The following is a 24,574-nucleotide window of genomic DNA, read 5'->3' as shown; positions in this document are numbered from 1 at the left end:
GCTTTTCAACAAGCTAAAGTTCATAATTTTTTGTTTAGTTGTTTAGGAGAACAGTCCAAATTACTGAACTCTGACAGAGGGCTTAGTCATTCGCATCCGACTATTATACAATCCCGAAAACAAAAACATTTTCTTTCTAACGCCGATCAGTTTTAGTGAAGGTTCAACCTGCAACCAAAGACACTTCTAGGGTTCATTCACCTCAGATAAATTCTCTTCCTCCTTTACCCCAACTCCGATTAGAAATAGAAATAGACAAAAACTCGATTAACACTTGGAATGGCAAGTTACGTGTTCTATTTCTAAACTTTTGTTAAGCAATACTAAACACAATAGTCCATCAACAAGCTAATATGGATTCAACACCTCTAGCGATTCAAGCATGCAAAAAAAGATAAAGGATTTTAGCGTAGGAAACAAATATTTGGAAGTGTGGCCACAAATTCAGCTCCACGTGAGCTTCACGGTAACTTCAAGGTCTCCAATGCACACAACAACAAGTTGGTGTTCTGCCGCTCCAAAACTCTCACCCACAAGTTCGGTTCTTCACACAAGTTCAAACCCCTTCCCAAAAGGTCACGTTTTTCTCTCCATGCTTTCCACTCTATTTTTCCTTCTTTCCTTCTTTTCTAGATTTTTTTTTATCAAAAGAAACAAAAAGCTCCCTCACCAAATTTTCGGCTAGGATTCAAGGAACTCAAAAAAAAGGAACAAGGTCTTTCATTGGCCACGTGAGAGACAACTTTCCTTGAGGCCAATGAGGGAGCTTATTTCAAACAAGTTTCAGCTCTTACTGCACCTCAAGTTGGCCCAATGGCACAACACCCATTTTGCATTAACTGGACCAGTTAGGCAACACCTCAATCACGCCCAATGAGGATGGACTAATGTGGCTGGTCAAGGGAAGCTTCTCCAATGTTGCCGCCCTTCTTATCCACTTAAATTGCATGCTTTGAAATGAGCATTTAATATATTTTATCAGCTCGCTCTGAGTCTTTTAAAGTCAAATCTAGATTTTAAATGGAGTTCATGGTTGTCCATTTGAAGTGGTGTCACTTGGGTTTAAGCAGTCTGGATCTTAGGAAATATCCAAACGACTCTATAAACCGGATCCTGCTAAAAAATCATGAAAAATTATTAAGATAAAAAGAAGAAAACTATCATGTAACTTCATACACCCTCTAGTGCCACAAAAAAATCATAAAGAGCACTAGAACTATCTAGATCTGTAGAATTTAGCATATATAAAAAAATAAGAAAAAAATAAAATAAAATAAGAAAAAATGACTAACACGATTCCTAACTTTGCCAGAATGGAATGAAAAATAACAATGCAATTTTTGAGAAGGTAAAAGCAAAAATCTTGGAAATTGAAATTTGACAAACATAATAGATCTTAAAAATCCAATTAAACTCGAATAGTCCTACATGTCATTGGATATGCAAGGTATTACATATCGTATTGGGTTTGGTGAGTTGGATTTGGGTCTAACTCATCTTCACTGAATTGATGATCCAATTCTCTCATCACATTGCTAACATGGGTGTGATTGCACGGATGTGCGCCAATTTTGGGCCTTTAAGGCCACTTTCGGATATTGGGACCAAATCACAAGAATGGGGATTATTTTCCCGAGGCTGGACAGATTTTCGTATTGGTAAGTCAGAAACATAACAAATCGACAAACGCCGACTGCGGAGCCAGCCGAGCCGAGCCGAGGTAGATTTTCAAAAGACAAATGTCAGACAGTTGGCGGGAAAGAGTATTTAGGCGGTCCCGTGGACTCCCGCCACCAGTTATCTCCATCCAACGGACGGTATTCGGCCTCAGCAGATCGTCTGGGATCCTGCCGTCCGTTTTAGGGGCAAAAATAAACCCGCGGGAAAAGGAAAGCATTTAGAGAGAGAGAGAGAGAGAGAGAGAGAGAAGGGGGCTTCGCTTCCTCTTCCTTTCTTCTCCGATCTTCTTCGTTCGTTCCCTGAGATCTTGCGTTTCTCCGGATGCCTGGTTCGGTCTTCATTCCTCCGTATTCTCAATGGTAAAGGGTTTTTCCTCTTTTCTCTCTGAATCTCGTATTCTTTAATGCTGACCTCTCTCTCGCTCATCAGATGATGAAAATAGGAGCGCTAGTGATCCATGTCAATGAATTAAGGTTTCTGTTCAATGATGCTTCATCTTTTTAGTTTTACGTATCAATCAAAACCCTAAAGAGAGGAACACCTGATTTCTCACCGAGCGATGAGTTTCACTGACTGATCTGATCCGTTTTGGTTGCGGATCCGTTGTTTTTTTAACCGATTAATCTTAGATTAAAGAAGAATGCCAATCTTCTTTGTTTCTTTCGCTTTCAATTTTCGTGATTTTCTGTTTTCTTTTGGCATGTTTTTGACAGTCGAGTTGGTGGAACGGTATGCAGCGAAAAGGAACTCCAGTTATGCCGCACGATTAGGGTAAACTATTAGAACTATTAATTTCAGTCCATGTCTAACCTTTTCGTGACACTTCTCGATGAATTTTGGTGTTCCCATCCCTGCTTTTGACATGTAGGTCCAGTGATACTGAAGAATAAGGCTTGAATCATCAACTGGTGCTGATAATTTTTGTGTTTTACCCTGTGGGTCGTGCCGGGATGGCGGGAACTTTGGTCTCATGCAATGGTTCAAGCGAGTTATCAAGAGGAAAAGATTGCAAACGCGAATCTTCGTCCCTTGGGGCAGATACTTTGCCAGATCGAAAAAATAAGGTTCAGAAGGTTGGGGATTACAGTGAATGTGTACTGCCGAGATTTCCATCTGATTCAGTTATTGTAGTGAGCTCCTTAGGTCAAATAATGGAAACTAGAGACAATAAAGATGAGAAAAAGCTTAAGGAGAAAACTTGCCAGAATTTGACATTGGTTGCAATGGAGAAGAAATCCTCGAAGCGAAAACGTGATTCACTGGTGGAGAGTTCCAAGATCCATGTGGAGAAAGAATCGTTAATTTCTTCACTTCATTCTGAATTTAATGGTCTGTTCAAGTATTTCAAAGAGGTTTCAGATCAAAAACCACTTTTGGGTTTGGTAGACAATGTTGAAGGAAAGACGGGCCGGCTTAACAATTCAGCAGTAGCTTGTCTTGTGGAAGAGAGCCAGCTTCCTTTCTCTAAATTGGTAGAACATATTTTTGAGAAGTTGAAGAAAAATGATGCCGGCAATTCCGTCGAAGTCACTCTTGCAGCTGTAAGAAGTTCGGTGCTCTTTGTCGGGCAGAGGTCAATGTATGGCATTGCAGAGCCAGATGCAGATGTTCTTGAAGATGAATCTACAAACTGTCTTTGGTGTTGGGAGGTAGCACGATATTGAATCTTTTGTCTTTTTTGGATTCACTGTTCGGTATTATTTGTGCACATGTCTCTGTTATATGAATTATGTGTTTCTGTAACTCAGGCAAGAGATTTGAAATTGTTGCCCAAGGCACACCGTGGAGCTTTAAGTATTAGACGTATATGTCGAAAGAAAATCCATGAACGCATCATGGCTGTTTCAGGTGTTTGTATACTTATGTTTTTTCTAATTTTTACTATTTTGGAATATCGTTCTCTAGCATCTATAAGCTACCGCTATTGTCTGTTGTGGTATCTATGATCTAATTTATGGTGCACTTTTGATAATATGAGTATTATGTTTAGCATACTCTGCTTATTCAAATGAAGCTAATATACTCGTTTTCTCTTGCGTCTTATCATATTTATTACCAAGTAGAATCTCATTGAAATTCGCTACTGGTAGATTGGGCAGAGTATTCTTATTTGCTGTCTTTTTTGTGGGCTTCATCATGGTAGGTATTCTCTTGGGGCTGACGAGACCGTGCAAGTACATGAATAAGCATACATGCGCCTTTATGCATATCCTAGATTGCATATAAGGATTCAGTTGTGGCTCATGTTGATTGCGCTCCCTATTTGTTTGATGCCTCACATTGCCAGGTTCAATTAATAATGCTGTTTTAAGTGGACTAGCTCTTTTAAGTGGACCTGTGTCTTTATTGGGATTATTATTTTTCTTTTTGGGCTTTGGTGTAGTTTCATAAATTATAACAGAGTTTAATTTCCCATGGACATATATTTCACTAGTGATTTGACTCAGGCCTCATCCTTTTTATGCCACCTCTTCTGTTTTGGACTTGTTATGTTCATGCATTGTTGTGCAGTGGTACTATTCTATGTAAGCTTAAAATTCCACCGGATAAAATATTTATTTTGTGCTTCTTGTATTGTGTGACCTTTTTCAATGTACTTAGAATTTGTAGCACTAATTTAGCGACTAACTTGAGATAACATATGGACTTTTTTATGGCATTAATACAATCTGCATCTCCTTGAACGTGTTTTTCTTGTGGAAATTGGCTTTTGTTTGCAGTACTGGGGATTTTCCGTGTTTTACTATTATTGTTATTTAGTTTCTAGACTAACTGGTACTGACTTTGATAATGGTCCATTCAGCAATGATATCATGCTTATCAGCATCAGAAAATCAAGCCAATTATGTGTCAGATCTGACAAAAGCATCCACAAAATTTGGAAAGGCATTGAATGAAGAACAAATTCGTGGTTTAGCCGATAGCTTGATGCAAAAAAATGTTGGCCTTGAGTATGTACTCGTAGCAACTTTTGTAACGTGTTGTGAATGGCAGTCAAGTGCTACTCTTACTTTTTTCTTGCTTTTCTAAGCAACCAAAATTTTGAAATACTAAATTTTCAGGGCAAAGAAGGATGCTAGATTGAAAGAAAAGGCAATGATCAAGGAGATGGAGCAAAACAAGTGGAAGGCTGAGAAAGAACATAATCGATTGGATCAAGAACTCAAGAGGGAGCAATGGCAAAATGTAAGAATAAGCCTTCCACACTTCTACCCCAATGATAACAAACTTGAAAAAAGTGGGTTCATTTCATAAATCCTGTAGAGAAGCTGACTAGTGTACTAAACTCTTGTATTTGTTATTTGTGAGCTACTTGCACGTAGCAATTTGCCCCTACCATCTTCAAATTTGTTGTCCAAGAGTAGCCACATGTGAAAAGTTTGTTTAGCTAACAAAAACAAGGTCATTACTTGCCATATTAGGAAAAAGAACTGAAGAGACAACTTGATGTGACTGAGAAAGAAGAAAAACGGCGTGAAAAAGAAGAAGCTGAGATTAGAAAACAACTCATGCGACATCAGGAAGAAGCTGAAAAGGACCAAAAACGCCGTGTGAAACAAGAAGCTGAAATGAAAAAGCAACTTGCCATTAAAAAGCAAGCCTCAATCATGGAGCGTTTCCTGAAAAGAAAAGTTCCTAATAACAGTGACAACCAACCATCAGTAGTAACTGCTCCTATTCCATCTGTCAGCAGTGAAGGGGTGGTTGATAAGGTTATATCAGCAATGGATCAGGCACTTTCACAACAAGTCACTTTAAGTTCCTTTGACCTTCTAAAGTTGGTATCTGAACTTCTAGTTCTACTAAATCTGCTTAGTAGTTGTCATTTTAAACATTTTTTCCTTCTTTATTTGCTTGTAGATCACACCTGGCTGTTTGGCGAGGAAAGACCTGTTTTTCTCGAAATAAATCCAAGCGTTGGGGCATCCGGCACCATCCCAAAGTACAACTGATTAAGGAACTCAAACTGCAGGGATCATCCTGTGAAGCTGGGCCCTCTGGAAAAGTTGCAGATCCAACAACACCTAGCTGCAGTAACATTCCTGATGCAGATGAGCTAAACATTGAGAAGCTTGTAGATGGATGGGGGGAAACAGTTTCGGACGATACACCAAGCCCTAATAATGTCACTACTTGTTCAATTGACATTCAAACGCTTGGTAGAAATAAGAAACTTTTGCAGTTTGACAAGAGCCATCGACCAGCATACTATGGTACCATATCCAGGAAGAGGTCTGTATAGTTTAGGACACCTTTTGTGCTCCTATGCAATATTTAGCTTGTTACTGCCCGTGATGATTATTTATTGATGATGCTTTCTTGTTATGTGAACTCTAATAATATCTTTGTTATAGTGATGTGGTCGGGTCTCGTCATCCTTTCCAAAAGGATCCTAACTTGGACTATGATAATGACAGCGATGAGGAATGGGAGGAGGTATGTCATTTTGATCTGATTCAAAATGTATGAATGATTCATCCCACTTCATTTGTAACTTTGGATCCTTTTATGCAGGAGGATCCAGGTGAAAACTTGTCGGATTTTGACAAGGATGATGAGGAGGAAAAGTTAGAGGCAGATGAAAATCTCAAGGCCGAGGATGAAGATGAAAGTGAAGATGGCTTTGTTGTTCCTGATGGATATCTTTCAGAGAATGAGGTACTGCCATAGTGTTACCTGCCCTTACTGTATAATGATCTATATATAAGGTGACTTGGTTTTCATTATTTAACTGTTCTATTAAGATTTACTGCCATCTCAGTCCTCTTTTTTTTCCGCTGCAAATCTGAGTTGTCTTTGATAATTAATATTTTTATTCAGGCCATGTGCGTCATGTGGATTGTATGCTTGTATGTTATCAGCATTGTCTATTTTGTACTATTATGCCTCAGGTTATGGGTCTCCATGTGCCCAAAAGCCTAGAAATGATTGCATAGTATTACACATCCATGCAAATACATACTTGAGATGCCATGCTTTTTCAGTAAACTGCTTTCATTCCTACTCAAACTTTAATTTAGAAATATGTCATATACATAAATTGATTTATAATGTTATGTAGAATATGGGTTGTGCGGTGCATTAGATATGGAGGAGCACACTAGACCACCAGAAATTGGAAGGGCTGGGAAAGGGTTATGGTTTGTGAGCCATGGCCCTAGAGAGATAACACAGCTAGCATATAATTTATTGTGTAAACATGTTATTTTCTTTCCTATTTTTGTCATTTTTACATAGAGAAACATGTATGCATATACATATATATATATATATATATATATATATATATATAGAGAGAGAGAGAGAGAGAGAGAGAGAGAGAGAGAGAGAGAGGAGGAGGAGGAGGAGGAGGAGGAGGAGGACCGTCCAACTATTGGAAGGTCCAAAATCTACAACCAAAGACAATCATACAACTCCGCTTTTCCAATGCTTGAGCATCTCATCGATCAGACCTCATATATTTGTTCTTTATAATTTATTTAGTAAGAACTATGTTTTACACAAAGACTTTATGACATATAGGCATGTTTTTCGGAATGTGAAAAATCGATGGCTCACAATACATTTAAACATTTACAATACAAAGTATTGTGGGTCGTTGACTTTTAGTGCTTTAAAAAGCACATCTAAACATTGAAAATTCATAATCCAAAAGATGTTGGACTCTCCCTCTTCCAGAGAAAGAGAGAAAGAGAGAGAGATTCCAATTAAAGGTAGAAACCATCCAAACCACGAAGATCAGTTTTAAGTGGCTTTTGGCAAATATGACTCAATGCAATCTTCATTGTCAAAACCCTAAGAACCGGCTCCTATAGCAAATTTTTTGATGTGTACATGGGATTTTATAATGTGCTAAAAATCAATTGTTTGAAATTTTTGAGGTTTTATAGATCATACAAATTCGGTCTATGCATTAAAAAGTTTGCAGTAAGAGTCAATTCTTAGGTTTTTGATAATGAAGATCATATTCTTTTGGTCAGATTTGCCAAAAGATGTATTTAAATATGATTTTTAAAAGTGGTTTGGATGGTTTGTACCTTTGGTTAGACAGTCACAGATATCAGCAATATTTTCAAAATATTGTGATATTTTGAAAATATCACCAAAATGATTATATTGTGATATTAGCAATTATTTCACTGTTTTTATTTGTTTTCTATGTTTTTAATATGTTTTACTTCTTTCTTTTACATTTTACTCATTTCTTTTATTATATATAATTTATTGTGTAAACATGATATTTTCTTTCTTATTTTTGTCATTTTTACATTTTTTAAGCCCCAAGATTTTCTTGAGATTTATCACCAAATCTATAATATCGGGAGAAACAACCTCATATGTGTGTGTGTGTAGGATGTAATCCTAACGATACAACAACAACAACAACTACTCCTTCATCCCAAAACAATTGGGGTCAACGATATGAACCAAAAAAAAAATCATTCTGGGTCTTTCACATGAATCCTTCTCCTCCAATCATTTCTATCCAATGCCATGTTCTCGATGAGGTTCAAAGCATTCATATCCTTTCCTATCACCTCCATCCATGTCTTCCTAGGCTTACCCCAACCTCTTTTAATTAATATATTTTCTCATTTCTCCATCCTTCTAACTGGAGCATCACTAGGCCTTCGCCGAATATGTCCAAACCACCGTAAACGATTCTCATCTTATTTTCAATGGGTGCAACACTTACCTTCTTACCATATAGTAAAGCGGGCCTAATAGTCGTCCTATAAAACTTTCCCTTCAACCGCAATGACATTCTACGATCTCATAACACTCCAGTTGCACTTTTCCATTTCATCCACCCAACCTTTATCCTATGATTTACATCTCCATCAATTTCTCCATACTTTTGAATGATAGATGCCAAATATTTGAAACAATCATACTCCGGTATTTCTTGCTCACCAAGCTTCACTACACTTTCATCACTACTTCGTTGCTTACTAAACCGACATTCCATATATTCTGTCTTACTCCTACTCAACTTAAAACCTCTTGCTTCCAATGTCTTTTTCCATAATTCTAACTTAGCATTAACCCCAACTCTAGACTCATCAATCAAAACAATATCATCAGCAAACAACATACACCATGACACATTTTCTTGAATTGATCTCGTAAGCTCATCCATCACTATAGCAAATAGGAAAGGGCTTAAAGCAGATCCTTGATGTAACCCAACCGTTATAGGAAAATTGGTTGTCACCCCTCCACAAGTGCGGACATTGGTTACTATTCCTTCATATATATCTTTAATTATACTAATGTACTTGAGAGAAACACCTTTCTTCATCATTGTCCACCAGAGAACGTCCCTAGGTACTCTATCGTATGCCTTCTCCAAATCAATAAAAACCATATGCCAATCTTTGTTCCTCTCTCTATTTCTCTCAATAAGTTGTCTAAGAAGATGTATAGCTTTCATAGTTGATCTTCCAGGCATAAAACCAAATTGATTCTCTGATATCATGACAACCTTCCTCAACCTAGACTCAATCACCCTCTCTCAAAGTTTCATAGTATGACTCATGAGTTTTATACCACGATAGTTTGTGCAATCTTGTATATCACCCTTATTCTTATATAGAGGCACCAAAGTACTCTTCCTCCACTCATTAGGCATCTTATTTGTCCGCCAAATCTTGTTAAAAAGATTTGTCAACCATTCTAAACCGTTCTCTCCCAAGCACTTCCAAGCTTCGATAGGTATACCATCTGGGCCAACTACCCTTCTTGATTTCATTTTCAAAGCCTCTTCAATTTCTTTCTTTTGAATCTTGCGCATAAAGTCATGATTCATCTCATGAAAAGGAATGGAGAAGTCTCTAAGATCCTGAGCATGACTTTCATTAAATAGCTTATCAAAATAATCTTTCCATCTCTCTTTAATCTCCTCATCTTTGACTAAAACCCTTTGCGTTTCATCTTTGATACATCTAACCATACCCAGATCCCTCGATTTCCTATCTCTCATCTTTGCAAGCCTATAAATATCCTTCTCGCCCTCTTTGGTATCCAACTTGTCATAAACCTCCTTATATACCTTATCCTTCGCGTTCCGAACTACTTTTTTAGCTTCCTTCATTGCTATCATATACTTCTCCAAATTCTCATTATCACGACTCTTACTTAGATTTCTATAACACTCTATTTTAACCTTAATAGTTAATTTGACATCCTCGTTCCACCACGATGTATCCTTATTGAGCGGTGCACTGCCTTTAGACTCACCCAATACCTCCTTAGTCACATTTCTCATGTCACCCGCTATCTTATTCCATATTGATTCTGAATCCTCCTCGATACACCAATTAACTGAAATGAAATGGGGATCTTCGAAACACGAGCTTAGATTAACAAGAGCAAGTGTCAAGAATGACACTAAAGCATAACCCTTAAAAAGGGTATAACTGGAAACAAAATAAAAATAAAAATGTATTCTTTATTGATATGAAAAACCAATTGCTTAAGAAGCATTGGAGTAAAATACAAGAGGGGCTGCACCCCTTTATATACACAGCTGAAAGAGGACTCAATAGAGCTTTTGGGCACAGTCCAACAACTCTATTTAGAGCTGTTGGAATGTCATTCCAACAGCTTTATTAAGAGCTGTTGGACTGTGTCAGTCCAACATCTCTATTGCTAGTCAAGTCTGGACAGGACTTGACTAGCAACAGTCATTCTAGTTCAAACTGAACTAGATGACATAAAGACAAAAAATAAAAATAAAGGAAAAAAATTACAGAAAAGAAAGAAATGAAAAATGTATTTATATATATAATAATATAATATTATTATATATACATATATTTACAGTTTTACATTTTAACACTCCCCCTCAAACTTACGGTACAATGAGCGAAAGGTTCTCTAAGAGAAAGTGAAATCGGGGAGCAGCGAGAGGCTTTGTAAAGAAGTCTGCTAATTGATATTCTGAAGTGACATATGGCAGATCAATTATCCCGTGTAGATATTCCTCTCTGACGTAGTGACAATCCATTTCGATGTGTTTGGTGTGTTCGTGGAATGTTCTATTACTGGCAATGTAGATCGCACTTTTGTTGTCACAACACATTTGTGAAGCCTTTGTTGCTTCAACTCCCATGTCAGCAAGCAGTCGTCGGAGCCAAACTACTTCCATGGTCGTGGTTGCCATGGCTCTGTATTCAACTTCGGTGGATGAGAGAGATACCTTCTGCTGCTTTTTACACCTCCACGAGATTAATGATTCCCCTAAAAAGACACAAAAGCCAGTGGTTGAGTGTCTGTTTTTGGGATCACCTCCCCAATCAGCATCAGTATATTCAATTAAATCAAGGGAAGAGGAGGAAGATAAGAAAAGTCCTCGTGAAAGAGAGGACTTGATGTATCTGATAATACGCATGACTGCTCTCATATGAACAGAAGTAGGAGCATGTTGAAATTGACTTGCTGTATGAACAACATGTGCTATATCTGGTCTGGTAATGGATAGATAGGAAAGTGCCCCGACAAGCTGTCTGTAAGGAGTAGGGTCTGCAAGAAGTTCTCCATCATCAATCTTCATTTTAACATTAACAACTTCTGGAGTGTCGACTTTCTTATCATCAGTAATACCAGACTTGAAAACAATATCAAAAGCAAATTTAGTCTGAGATAATAAATATCCTCTAGGAGAATAAGCAACTTCAATGCCTAAAAAATATCTCAACAAGCCCAAATCAGTCATTTCAAAATGAGATTTAAGAAGTGTTTTGATTGTTTCAACTCCCTTTTTATCGCTTCCGGTGATGATCATATCATCTACATAAAGAAGAAGCACAATGATCCCTGCATCAGAATTCTTAATAAACAAAGTAGTGTCAGTTAAACAGAATTGAAAACCAATATCAATCATAACACGACTAAACCTATCATACCAAGCTTTTGGTGCTTGTTTAAGTCCATAAAGAGTTTTTTCTAAGCGAAGGACTTTACCCTTAGGAATACTTAGACCAGGAGGGGGTTCCATATATATTTCTTCAACTAGCTTTTCATTTAAAAAAGCATTTTTGACATCCATTTGAAAAATAGACCATTTTTTGATAGAAGCTAAGGCAATTAAGGTTTGGACAGTAGTCATACGAGCCACCGGAGCAAAGGTTTCTTCATAATCAATCCCATATTCTTGGGCATAACCTTTGGCTACTAAACGGGCTTTATATCTTTCAAGAGTACCATCACTCTTGGTTTTAATTTTATAAACTCATCGACATCCTATAGTTTTCTTCCCTGGAGGAAGATCTTGAATATTTCATGTAGAAGCCTTTTCAAGTGCATCTAATTCAGCTTTCATGGCTTCTATCCATTTGATATCATTTTTTGCTTGAAAATATGTGGATGGTTCTTCATATGAGTGAATTAATGCAATAACTGCCCTATATGTGGGTGAGAAAGACTCGTATGATACAAACTTTCCTGGAGGCCTCGAGATTCAGGTTGATTGTCTAGTTGGAATGTTAGAATATTTCTCAAGTGCACATGGAGGATTAGACTCTTGTCGCCTGGAATATTGAATATCAGTATCTCTATGAACTTCTTCATTTTCAACATTACAACAACAACAACAACAACAACTACGCCTTCATCCCAAAACAATTGGGGTCAAAAAAAGGTAAAGAGGGGGAAGATGGGGCATTCCGAGAATATGAACTTCTTCATTTTCAACATTAAGATCAATAATTCTTTGATCATCATCAAAGTTACAGTCAAGGTCATATTCATCAGATGTTGATGTTAGATCTAGCAAAAAAGAGTACTCAGTGACGTCTTTTAATTTTCTAAAATAAAAAGCTCTCCTTTTCAAGAAAGGAAACATTTCTAGACACATATAGTTTATTATTTTTGAAGTCAAAACATCTATAACCTTTTTGGTTTTCAGCATATCCTAAAAAGGCACAGGGAATCGCACGAGGGGAAAGTTTATCATTTTTGTCAGTAAATATGAAACATTTGCACCCAAATATTCTTAGTCTAGAGTAGTCTGGAGAAATGTTCATAAGTTTTTCAATGGGAGTGATATTTTGTAACGAAGAAGATGGCATCCTATTAATGAGATAGGTGGCAGTTAAGGCAGCTTCTGCCCAAAAGTCTTTCGGGACTTTATTTGCTATTAATAAAGTCCTAGTGGTTTCTATAACATGGCGATGTTTTCGTTCCGCCAATCCATTTTGTTGAGGTATATAAGGACAAGATCTTTTATGTGTGATGCCATGCAATTTAAGATAATTTTGAAAATCTGTGAATAAAAACTCTCCCCTTGAATCTGTGCGAAAAATAGTAATATTATTTTGAAACTTGTTTTTAACCATATTATGAAAAGTTTGAAAGTATGAAAATACTTCAGACTTATGTTTGAGAAAGTACATCCACGTATGTCGGGAGAAATCATCGACAAAAATAACATAGTAAACAAATCCTCCTTTAGAAATTACTGGTGCAGGACCCCAGACATCCGAGTGTATTAATTCAAGTGGTCTTAAAGAGAAAAAGGTTCTGTTCTGAAATGGTAATCTTTTCATTTTGCCGAGAATACAATCTTTACAATCAAATGATTCAGAGTTACAAAATTTCCCTAGATTTGGAAAATGTTGGATTTTGGCTATATGTGGGTGACCAAGTCTCTTATGCCACAGTTCCAACTCTATTTTTTGAATATTATAACAAAAAGCTTTCTTCGACATTTCAAAAAAATCCATGTAATAGAGTCCTCCTTCTCTATGGCCTTCCCCAATCAGCTTGCCTGACTGACGATCCTGTACCCAACAACCATGAGAAGAAAAAGAAATATTACACCCATAATCAGAAATTTGAGATACAGATAAAAGATTTAAATTTAATTTGGGAACATGTCTAATTTCTGGAATAAATTTTTTTTTGTTTTATAAATTTTTTCAAAATTTCCTATTCCTTCTATTTCAAGAGAAGTCCCATCACACTTGTTTTATTTTTAACACATTTGGATAGACTTTGATTATTTAGGGTCATATGAAAAGATGCACCAGAGTCAAGAAACCAAGAAATTTTACCTAGATCAGAAAAAGATGAGGCTGCTTCGCCGGTTGAAGCTTCAGATGAGAAAGAGGCACCTTTGATGAGAGGCTGAAGAATCTCCATTAGTTGGGCCAGGGAAACTGGTGCATCTTGATCTTTAGGCTCCGATCCAGCAATTGCAGCTCTTTTTTCTCTCAGCTCCTTAAGTTTGGGACATTGTGGCTTGTAGTGTCTCGGTTCATGACAGTGATGACAAATAACTTTCTTCTTATCATAGTCACCATTTTGTCGGTTAAAGTGAGGAGGCTTATATGATCAGACATGATTCCCTGGTCTAGACACGGCTAAAACGGAATCATCTTCAATTTTTAAAGAACCTTTCCAGAGACGATTTTCTTCCATTGTTAACTCTTCAATAGTTTCAACAATAGAAGGAATTTTTCCCAAGTGAAGTAGGGCCGATTTAGTGGTTTCAAATTCCGGCCTTAATCCAGTGATAAACTGGTAAAAATGTTCAGCATCGAGTTGTTTCTGACGAAGCTCGATGTCTTCGGCACAATGCCACTTTGGTTCTAAAAGGGAAAGTTCTTCCCAAAGTTCGGACAACCCATTGTAATATTCACGAATAGTTTTGTCTCCTTGTGTCATCATTCGAACTTTTTCTTGGAGGTTGCACACGTGTGCAATATCTTTAAGGGAATACATATTCTTAAGGTATTCCCATGCCTTATCGGCATGATCAAATTTGGCAAGACTTGAGCATTTTTTAATGTCAACGCTATTGATAAGCCATGACATTATCTTCGCATGAGATATTCTCCATTCTTTCCATTTCTTCTCGTATGAGGCAATAGCCTTGATTTTCTCTTCTTCCGATAGAGGGACCTCTTTGTCTCCCTCCTTTTTAGTAAGAGATAGCTTAGGTTCCGAATCGGAACCATCCACAATCCCCCATAAGCCTTTTCCCCATATATGGTGCTTCATGATTGAAGCCCATGTTACATAGTTCGTATCGCTTAGTTTCATAGGCATGATGGTGACTTTATCATTGTCATCCATCGATTACAAGGAGAGAAAGAATAAGGATAAAAGAGAAACAAGAAGGAAAATGAAAAAGAAAGAAAAAAAAATAATACAACAAGATGTGAAATCTTCTCCAATGAAGTGATAAAACACCTCTCTTCAAGTGGCGAACACTTTTGCAAACGAGCATGAAAACCGATGCAGCTTTTCCTCAAGATTTAGTACTTCTGCGGCTTTGATACCATGAAATGAAATGGGGATCTTCGAAACACGAGCTTAGATTAACAAGAGCAAGTGTCAAGAATGACACTAAAGCATAACCCTTAAAAAGGGTATAATTGGAAACAAAATAAAAATGTATTCTTTATTGATATGAAAAACCAATTGCTTAAGAAGCATTGGAGTAAAATACAAGAGGGGTTGCACCCCTTTATATACACAGCTGAAAGAGGACTCAATAGAGCTGTTGGGCACAGTCCAACAACTCTATTTAGAGCTGTTGGAATGTGTCAGTCCAACAGCTTTATTAAGAGCTGTTGGACTGTGTCAGTCCAACATCTCTATTGCTAGTCAAGTCTGGACAGGACTTGACTAGCAACAGTCATTCTAGTTCAAACTGAACTAGATGACATAAAGACAAAAAATAAAAATAAAGGAAAAAAATTACAGAAAAGAAAGAAATGGAAAATGTATTTATATATATATATATATAATAATATAATATTATTATATATACATATATGTACAGTTTTACATTTTAACATTAACTTCCTTAACTACCTGCTCTACAAACATTCCTTGTTTAGCTCCTTTCAGTGCCCACCACTTAATTCTAGGATCTATCCGATGTATATCCCTTTTGCAGCATTGTCTAATTCTAAGATCTAAAATTAAGACTCTATGTTGTGTAGCTACACTTTTTCCCGGTATAACCTTACAATCGATGCAACAACCCCTATCTCTCTTTCTAAGTAGGAAAAAATCTATCTTACTCGTATTAATCTCACTTTTAAATGTTACTAGGTGAGACTCCCTCTTCTTAAACCAAGTGTTTCCTAAGATCATATCATAGGACAAACAAAAATTTAAAATCCTTTCTCCACTTTCGTTTCTTTCTTCTATACCATAGCCTCTATGGATACTCTCAAATCCATCTTTACTAATGCCTACATGCCCATTAAGGTCATCGCCGATGAAAAGCCTTTCTCCATAAGATATCTCTTTTACTACTCCATCTAAATCTTCCCAAAATTGACGCTTAATGGAATCATCTAAACCTAGGTGCATAAACACTAATAATATTAATAATATCCGTACCTAATACTAATTTAATAAGTAAAATCCTATCACCCTTCCTACGGACCTCAACTACATTATCTATAAACTCACGACTCATAACAATCCCTACTCCATTCCTATTCCTATTTATTCCTGTATACCAAATCTTATATTTCCAAGGTTCTATCACTTTTGCTTTCTCACCTACCCATTTGGTCTCTTGTAGACATACAATATCAATCTTTCTCCTACGCATAACATCTACTAACTCTACCAACTTACCAGTTAAAGACCCTATGTTCTAAGTGGCTAACCTAATTATATGGTCTTGAACTAACTTCTTTACCCTCACCCGTCCAACAAAGTGAGGGAACCCTTGCCTATTTGACACCACACCCGGGCGCCGGTGTGACGCGTCGCTTCCGGGCGATGCCCTAGCAACCCTTGCCCATTTATCACTGCCTCCGGGCCTATAGAGTACATCTCGTCGTTCAGTAGGGAACACCCCAACAAAATTCTCATATTGGTTCATATTCATAGGGTATGACTAAGTTTTTATGCTGGCTGTCACGGGCCTACCGCAACCCTCCTCCTTTATCTGAGCTTGGGACCAGCAGTGTATAACTAAACAGTTATACACAGGCGGAGTTGATGTAATCCTAACGATCCCAGACATAAAAAAATATAGGTGTACTTATTTGCTTAAGCCGAACTTTCAATTGTATTCCATATAGATTCTTATTAGATGAGGCATTTTTTCATGTACAGATGTGCTTTTAAAGCAATAAAAGGTCAGAGGCTCATATTGTATTTGTTCATTTAAAAATAAAATTCTCTGGTTAAATTAATTTGGCCCAAATCATTAAATGTGCAATGATAAACCCATTTTCAGGTTTAGATTAAGAAAAAAAACACCCACAACTGTGCTTTTTGAAGCGGAGCATAGTTGCAAGTTTTTGCTTAATCTGGACTTGCAGATGTATTCTGCTTTGGTTAGTACTTCGTAGGAAACATGCGTTAGATTCAGTGTTTTTCATGTCTACCTGTGCTTTTAGAGAGAATCAATGGCTCATACTGCACTCACGTTTTATGAAAACCATGTGTTTTGTTTTGGTAAATAAGCTACCATAAACACTCGTACGAGTTTATACAACAACAACAACTACACCTTCATCCCAAAACAATTGTGGTCGGCAATATGAACAGAAAAAGAAAATCATTCTGGGTCTTCCACATGAATCCTTCTCCTCCAATCATTTCTATCCAATGCCATGTCCTCGGTGAGGTTCAAAGCATTCATATCCTTTCCTATCATCTCCATCCATGTCTTCCTAGGCCTATCGCGACCTCTTTTAACTAATATATTTTCCCATTTCTCCATCCTTTTAACTGGAGCATCATTAGGCCTTCGCCTAATATGTCCAAACCACCGTAAACGATTCTCTCTCATCTTATTTTCAATGGGTGCAACGCCTACCTTCTTACGTATCTCCTCGTTCCGAATCTTATCTTTTATTGTATTTCCACACATCCATCTAAGCATATGCATCTCAACTACACTCATTTTTTGAATATGATGTCTCTTGACAGCCCAACATTCCGTACCATATAGTAAAGCGGGCCTAATAGTCGTCCTATAAAACTTTCCCTTCAACTGCAATGACATTCTACAACTCGTACGAGTTTATATTAATAAAAAAACCAACCATGATTTTTGGAATTGATGAGGCCAGGAGGATGAATTGGTTTAGGCCTACTAATTCCTCGATACATTCATGCACATGCACATACACGTGTGCTAAATCTAATTTCAACTAGATCTATGATAGTATAAGGGAAATATTCTCACTGTATAGTATGTTTTTGCTTGTAGTTTGATCATTTCTGTTGGTATATATGCTTCCCTCAGTTTCAACTGGGGGTTTTGAATTATTTTCGGTGGCAACACTAAGAAAATCTAATCTTGGTCACCTTTTGGAAATACTTAATGCCATAAAATTCTAGCAACAATATGAACGCTCATTTGGCCAACTGTATGCTTCAATGTAGTACTGAATATTTTGTTTCTCAAAGGGTCACAATTGAATTTCCAGATGGAAAATAACCATCATATTGGTCTTCCTTGGACCAGTTTTGCTCTCGTACTTGTGTATTTGACATGCTTTCATTATCTCTGTCGTCCTCTTTGTGACATGCAGGGAGTTCATGTTGATGGCAGGGAGTCTGAGGGCTCAGATGATGAGTTAAAAAGTTCAAATACTGGGAAACTGGAGGGAGCAAGGGAGGAAATCAATGCATTATTGAAGCAGCAAAAGTATCTCTGCAGTTTAACAGATCATGCTCTTAGGAAGAATCAGCCGTTGATAATACTAAACCTAATGCATGAGAAGGATGCATTAATGACTGCTGAAGACCTGAATGGCACAGTGAAGCTGGAACAGATTTGCCTGCAAGCTCTCAGCATTCGGCCAATTACTGAAAGCATTTCAATTGAGATAACAACCTATTTTGACTTGCGTGGAGACAGTCATGATATTGCCAAGCTACAGACTAAGAACAGTAATTGTACTTCTACAGGGCCGGCTGCAGCTCTACAAGATTCTGACTTGATTGAAATTGTAAGTCTATCCTTGGAGTAATGTTTCTCTTGGTATTTGATGGTGTAATTCATTTCAAGCATAGATTCCAATAGTTTGAGAACCTATCTTTTCGGAACAAAGGTATCAGTCATTATAGTTTCAGAGTATCTGACAGATTGACTTGGTTAAGTGGCCTGATTGGCTTGAAATTTGTATGCTGGCCGACAGGACTAGGGCATGAACTCATCATCCTAGTCTACTTGGTTGGCGTTAAGGTGGTGCCTGTCCTGTGCTCGGAATAAGTCTTGGATTCTAATTTTGCTCTAGAGATGATTTGATTCACTTGGTAGATATGATACTGACATGCCTCTTGAAGGTTAATATAGCAGTAGAGAATATTTTTTAGTATAGTTTAATACATACAACTGTTTTATTTTTTGAGTGGTCTATTTTACAAATTATAGGTGTGGTCTGTCCAGTCTTGCTCTCATGGAATCAATAAGGTGATGGAATCTTTACAGAGGAAGTTCCCTTCTGTGCCAAAAGTGCATCTGCGCAACAAGGTTAAGGAGATTTCAGACTTTGTGGATAATCGCTGGCAGGTTGATTCGGAGTCCAAGTTGATTTCATCTGCGTTGTATACGTGAATACCTGGCTAAGTAAATGTTACTATTTGCAGGTTAAGAAGGATATCTTGGATAAGCTAGGGCTGTCAGCATCTCCAGGTATGATTTGTCTGTCGGTATCTTGGTTGGCTAACCTATGGAGCATACTGAAACTTGGTTTCTCCTTTTATAGAGAAAGATTTTAGGAGATCAAAGGGGATTGCTACCTTTTTCAGAAAGCGATGTCTGCCTCCAGAAAGCGACTCCATGAGTGCCATCGATTCCTCCCCGCAACAGTGTAAACAAGCAGATTCGGACACACTGCCAGAGTAACAAATGCATTATGATAACTTGTTTGCTTTGAAAAAAAAAATTTGGGCAGGCAAGAGGCATGGTTAAACTCCTTGTATGTACCGCAACTAATGTATTATTTGCTTTATTGAGCATGTCCACACACTTGCGGAAACATCTGCAAATATTCCATTTTCTGATGTAATCATGCAAAATTTTGAGATTATCCTGTAACAAGGCTACTTGCTGCCTTTCTGCTGGCGTGCATAAATAACGGCAAGACATTATGGGTACTTTTGGAAGCTAGAAAGATGTAAGAAAAGTGATGCAAAATGAAAAATCCATCCGACCCTTCTAGACTTTTTTTCTGAGAGTTTTTTCTAAAAAGTACAGAAAGACATTCATCAGGTGGAAGTTTTCTATTTTTACTCCATTTCAACACCACGCTCTCCCTCGCTCATTTTTTTCACATTTTTACACTAACGTGCCCGTTACTAGTCTCATGGCCGGCCCGGGAGAGAAACAAAAGATATGATTTTGATGTTCCTAGTTGAATGCATATTTGATAGGTCACTTAGCGTGGCTAATCTCACAAAACAATATAAATAAGAGTAAAGTTAACCAACCAGCTCATCTAACAATGAGTTGATGATTCCTCTCAACGGGATCAATTCAATGAACGGGTAAACCCCACAGCAATATTCTGAAAAAGCTTAAGCATTAACCTCCACTTCCTTCCTAGCGTCGTCAGGAATAAGCAAACCCAGTCCCACCTTGCCATCATCCCCAGTTGTGGCAATCCTAGCCTGATTGTACAAAGGATTTGATGTCAAAACCCTCACCTCCTTATTTCCCTTGATCTCCAAAACCTCAGGCATTCCACCTCCACAACCCTTGGACATGCCAACATCAATACGAATCACTTGATTGTGGCAGGCACCATTTATACCTGCTTGTTGGATGGTATGACCCACAATCATCCTCTTTGCATTTGGAATTGTTGCAAGAGCATGCTGCAGAACCGAGCATTCACTATCATCCACCGATTCGGTGGAGTATTTCCTCGACCAAACAATGGAATCTTTAGTCTTGACATAAGAGGGGGGTTTCGAACCCCTCTTTCTCCCACTGATCCAGTCTCCAACCTCCTCGTTGATCCTATCCAAACCATACTCCACATGACCAGGAAGAATCCCGCCATGGGCGAAAACAGAATCGCCGACGACCAGGACGGTCGGGTTTCCTGCCAAAAACCGGCTCGAAACCGGCCCTCCCGGCCGGAGAGCGGCAATCCGAGCTCTGATTTTGCGTTTTAGATTTGTGGGTACCCCATCGAATGCATCAAATTGGTCATCCAAAGCATTGCAGAGCTTCTTGATATGGATTCCTACATTGAACCAGCACGCCCAATTCTCGAATTCCGCAAACCCTCTCCTCGTGACATACCTAAAATCTCTGCAAAGGTTCATGATTTCGTGGTTGCCATTCATAACTATGAGACACCCACCTGATTTGGAGGCCTCCTGCTTCAGTTTCTCCAAGAAATAGAGGGTCTTGAGCTCCTCCCCACCCCTGTCGAGGATGTCGCCTACCTGCACCACCATGGCGTTGCCTCCAATCCATCTATCATTCTCGTCTATGATCCTGGCTAGCCTTAGGGACTCCTTGGCCTTCTGGAGGTCCCCGTGGATGTCTCCCACAGCGACCAGGCGGTCTGGTTGTGGATAGGTGGTACTCCTTTTGGGGGACGGTGGCGGCTGCTGCTGCTGCTGCTGCTGGGGATCGGCCTCACGCTTTAAGAAGACGCCACCAACCACGAAGTCGACGAACGTATCGACGAAGGATGATATTTCATGTGGGAGATCGTCGCACAGAGAATTCATCCTCTCTATCTCTCTCACTGGGCACGTTCGTTTCACGGTTTGGGGGAGGGAAGCGTCTTTCTTACGAAAAAACGCTTTAGCAGGGTTCCTTTAGAACTTTCACACCGAAAGGGAACAACTTGTGACAAAACGTTGTGACAAAACGTGGGGCTTATATTGGTTCCATGTAGGGCTGTCAACGGGCTGTGCGCAAGGTTGCCAGGATGAGAAACAGAAACGTGAAACACAGTGAGAAATTGTAGATACCCTGATTTTGACCAAGTTATTTCACACCCCAAAAATTTAGTGTTCTCCGTTCATTTCAAAGTTATGTCAACTTTAATTTTACTTTTAACTTTCAAAACATCTTCAAGGTTTTTGTCCAAAAGCTGAATTAAACTAGAGGCATAGTTGGATTTCTTGTCAAGTTGACTCAGGACTTAGTCAAATCAACTTTGATTAGAACCTATATAATTAAAAAAAACTCGTTATGAACCGAAACTCATCAGGTTCATGAGTCATGAGTAACTCGGTTGAGTTACCATTTATGACTTAGATTGATTTTTGATACCCCAAGCCCTACATTTCTGTGAGGGAAACGAGGTGAATAGGTTATCCAAGTATGATCATTTCATTGGATTGCCACAAGAGTATTCTTCATGATTGGTCGTCAAACAATTCGTGAGTCGTGTGGTGAAGCTTCATGAGATGCCTAGAAGCATCGTGTGTGACCGAGACTCAATCTTCTTTAAGCTATTTTTATACCACCCACTTCAAGTTTAGTGAGACCAAATTGAATTATAGCACTCTTAGATGGAATGGACAAACGAAGATTGTGAATAAAACAATAGTGACTTATCCTCATTGCTTCATAGGCGACCCAAACAAGTGTCACCCCTACCTGCCATGGCACAATATGCCTCTAACAAGAGTTATCACTGCTCCATAAAGACACTTTATTTGATGCATTGTATGTGTTTTCTCTCTTGATAGTGACAACATATGAGCATGAGAGTGTTGCATCTCTCAAAGTTGATCGTAATTTAATGACGTGAGATGAGATTCTCGCTACGTTGAGACAACATATTACTAAAGGCCAATAACGAATACAGTAGATCTACAAGAGTAATTTTGATAGGACCTTTGAAATAGGAGATTGAGTATGGTTGAAGCAAAGGTTGAGAGGTCAAAATACTCGCTTAGAACAAAATTACCACAAGCTCTTGCCAAAGTACTACGATCTGTACTAGGTTGAAAAGTGGGTAGGGAAACTCATCTATCATGTGAGACTCTCCGATGAGGTGAAGATTCATCTTATTTTTTATGTATCTCGCCTCAAGCCATTCCATGGTGAGCCTCTGAAAGTTGTGGATGTACCTCATGATGAAGGCAGTGAGCCCCATCCCACAATCATACAGAAGACCAAGAGGCTCTGAAAGTACAATCACATGGTATAGAAGCATATAGTTGAATGAGAGCATGGTGGAAAGGATTCAACAACATGAGAGTGAGAATTAGACTTGAAAAAGTAGTTATCGAATTTTGGACCTTGGGGGCACAGTGAACCAGAGCATGGTGAAGCTGTTACGAACAAAAACAAGGAGTATTGGATTCGAGGCTCTAGGAACCACATGTCACCTCACCCAGACAAAGGGGTGCCTAAGTCAAAGCAGGACTCAAGAAGGTAATGTGTCAGCTAAGGTAAGAAAAGTCAAGGAACATGTCCCAACCAGCTTGAAGGAGAAGAAGGCACATAGGTCCCATAGGGTGGGACATCCTTTTGGAAGGAGGAAGCAAAAGAAAAAATTAAAGTGGTGGTGTGTGTGTGTGTGTGGTGGTGGTGGGGGGGGGGGGGCTACTTTCCAAAAAGAGGGTGGGACGTGCCCCTCTCTCCTTTCATATTTTGCGTGCTAAGGTCCAACCAAGTATTATTTCTTTTTTTATCAAATTATAATTTGAGTAATTTAGCTAGGATGACTGAGACTTGGTTAGGGAGGGACGAGAGTCAATCTAACTAACGCCTCTCTAGTCTACTTCTAATTTTTAGTTAGGACATTGTTTTGGCAGTTAGAAGGTGTATGCGAATTATGTGTTAGATTTTTCTTTTTTGATTTGAGCTAGACCAAACTCAAGCCAAACACTATAAATAGTGAATTGGTATCCCTTTTGGAGGTTTATGCTATTTTATGGATTTGATTCTTTCTCTCCCTTAGTCGTCCCTCTCTCTTTGAGCGTCTTCCCCTAGACGTTCTTTTCTCTCTCTATTCTCCCTCTGATTGACATATGGACCAAACCACCTAGGTGGGTCAGTTATCTTCCTCAAAGATTCCAAGATCATTCAGTGCACTGGGTTGTATGATCTTGCTACTTTGACGAGCCATTGATGTTGTTACATTATAGATCAGTGCCTGCGTATAAGATCGTGGGAGGCACTCTCCCATCCTGTTGTAGACACGTAAGTGATCTCCATGTTCAAATCTCATTCTCTGCCTAGCCCACACCTATTTTTCAGAACCCGAAACCCAAAACCAGCCCCAACTATTACATTGACCTACTCGACAAGCCTATTATGGTATCCCAAGACCGTTAGCCACCTATACCTCTGTCCAACATCTGTCCCAGAGCCTCTCACACGTCCCTAGAACCTCTGGACCCAGTCCTACATATTTTAAACCCCGTTCTATACCTAAATCATCTCCCATGCAAAAATTGCATCTACCTGATTCACCTCGTTTCACTCATTCGCCACAACGAGGAACCTCTGGCCTCTTTCCCAACATGTCAATCAGAGCTCAGACCCTAGGACACATCACCCACAGGTTCCAAGGTCGAGGAACAACATGTTTAATCTTTTTGAGTCCATCGAACTCTGATTGAAGTACCTAATGGTTGTGGATCCAGATCTTCCTATTGATCTGTCTTTCGATTCCAATGTTGATGCATCCAACGCAAACATGAAAATTTTTGTGGGTACAACAAAATTATTGGGGTGTTCATCTTGAGAGAGGACAACACCTACACCACTGTTACATGCATCTATCTCCACCACGAAGACCTTAAAAAATCCAACAAGTCAAGTATGAGAGCTTGACACATAATTTTCTTTAACCTCTCAAATGCATTTGTGGCTTTGTCGGTCTACATGAACTATCCTTCTTCAAGAGGAAGATAAGGAGGCGAAGAAACTTGGGAAACTTCAAGTTCATAAAGAAGGAATTGGACCTAGATAAGTTTT

General features: G+C 38.5%; 2 protein-coding genes across 2 annotated transcripts; one reads left to right on the top strand and one right to left on the bottom strand.

The window, feature by feature from the left end:
* The first annotated feature begins 1,965 nt into the window (after positions 1–1,965).
* LOC149840916 (chromatin assembly factor 1 subunit FAS1-like) lies at positions 1,966–19,836 on the top strand. The gene is made up of 13 exons (XM_090005161.1): positions 1,966–2,039; positions 2,394–3,329; positions 3,429–3,528; positions 4,484–4,631; positions 4,743–4,866; positions 5,103–5,458; positions 5,542–5,913; positions 6,036–6,117; positions 6,196–6,339; positions 18,201–18,620; positions 19,046–19,183; positions 19,261–19,306; positions 19,380–19,836. Exons 2-13 carry the CDS (start codon positions 2,631–2,633, stop codon positions 19,517–19,519), a joined length of 2,769 nt encoding a protein of 922 aa, XP_089861287.1. The 5' UTR covers positions 1,966–2,039; positions 2,394–2,630; the 3' UTR covers positions 19,520–19,836.
* Positions 19,837–20,009: 173 nt separating this feature from the next.
* LOC149840915 (shewanella-like protein phosphatase 2) lies at positions 20,010–21,406 on the bottom strand. Its single transcript, XM_090003458.1, has one exon. It carries the CDS (start codon positions 21,358–21,360, stop codon positions 20,191–20,193), a length of 1,170 nt encoding a protein of 389 aa, XP_089859584.1. The 5' UTR covers positions 21,361–21,406; the 3' UTR covers positions 20,010–20,190.
* Positions 21,407–24,574: the final 3,168 nt, after the last annotated feature.

The sequence above is a fragment of the Nuphar pumila genome, chromosome 4 (assembly GCF_984573655.1).
Source record: "Nuphar pumila chromosome 4, dmNupPumi1.hap1.1, whole genome shotgun sequence".
NCBI classification, from domain to species: domain Eukaryota; kingdom Viridiplantae; phylum Streptophyta; class Magnoliopsida; order Nymphaeales; family Nymphaeaceae; genus Nuphar; species Nuphar pumila.
Note: the sequence above shows the minus strand (reverse complement) of the source record. Positions and strands in the feature narration are given on the sequence as shown.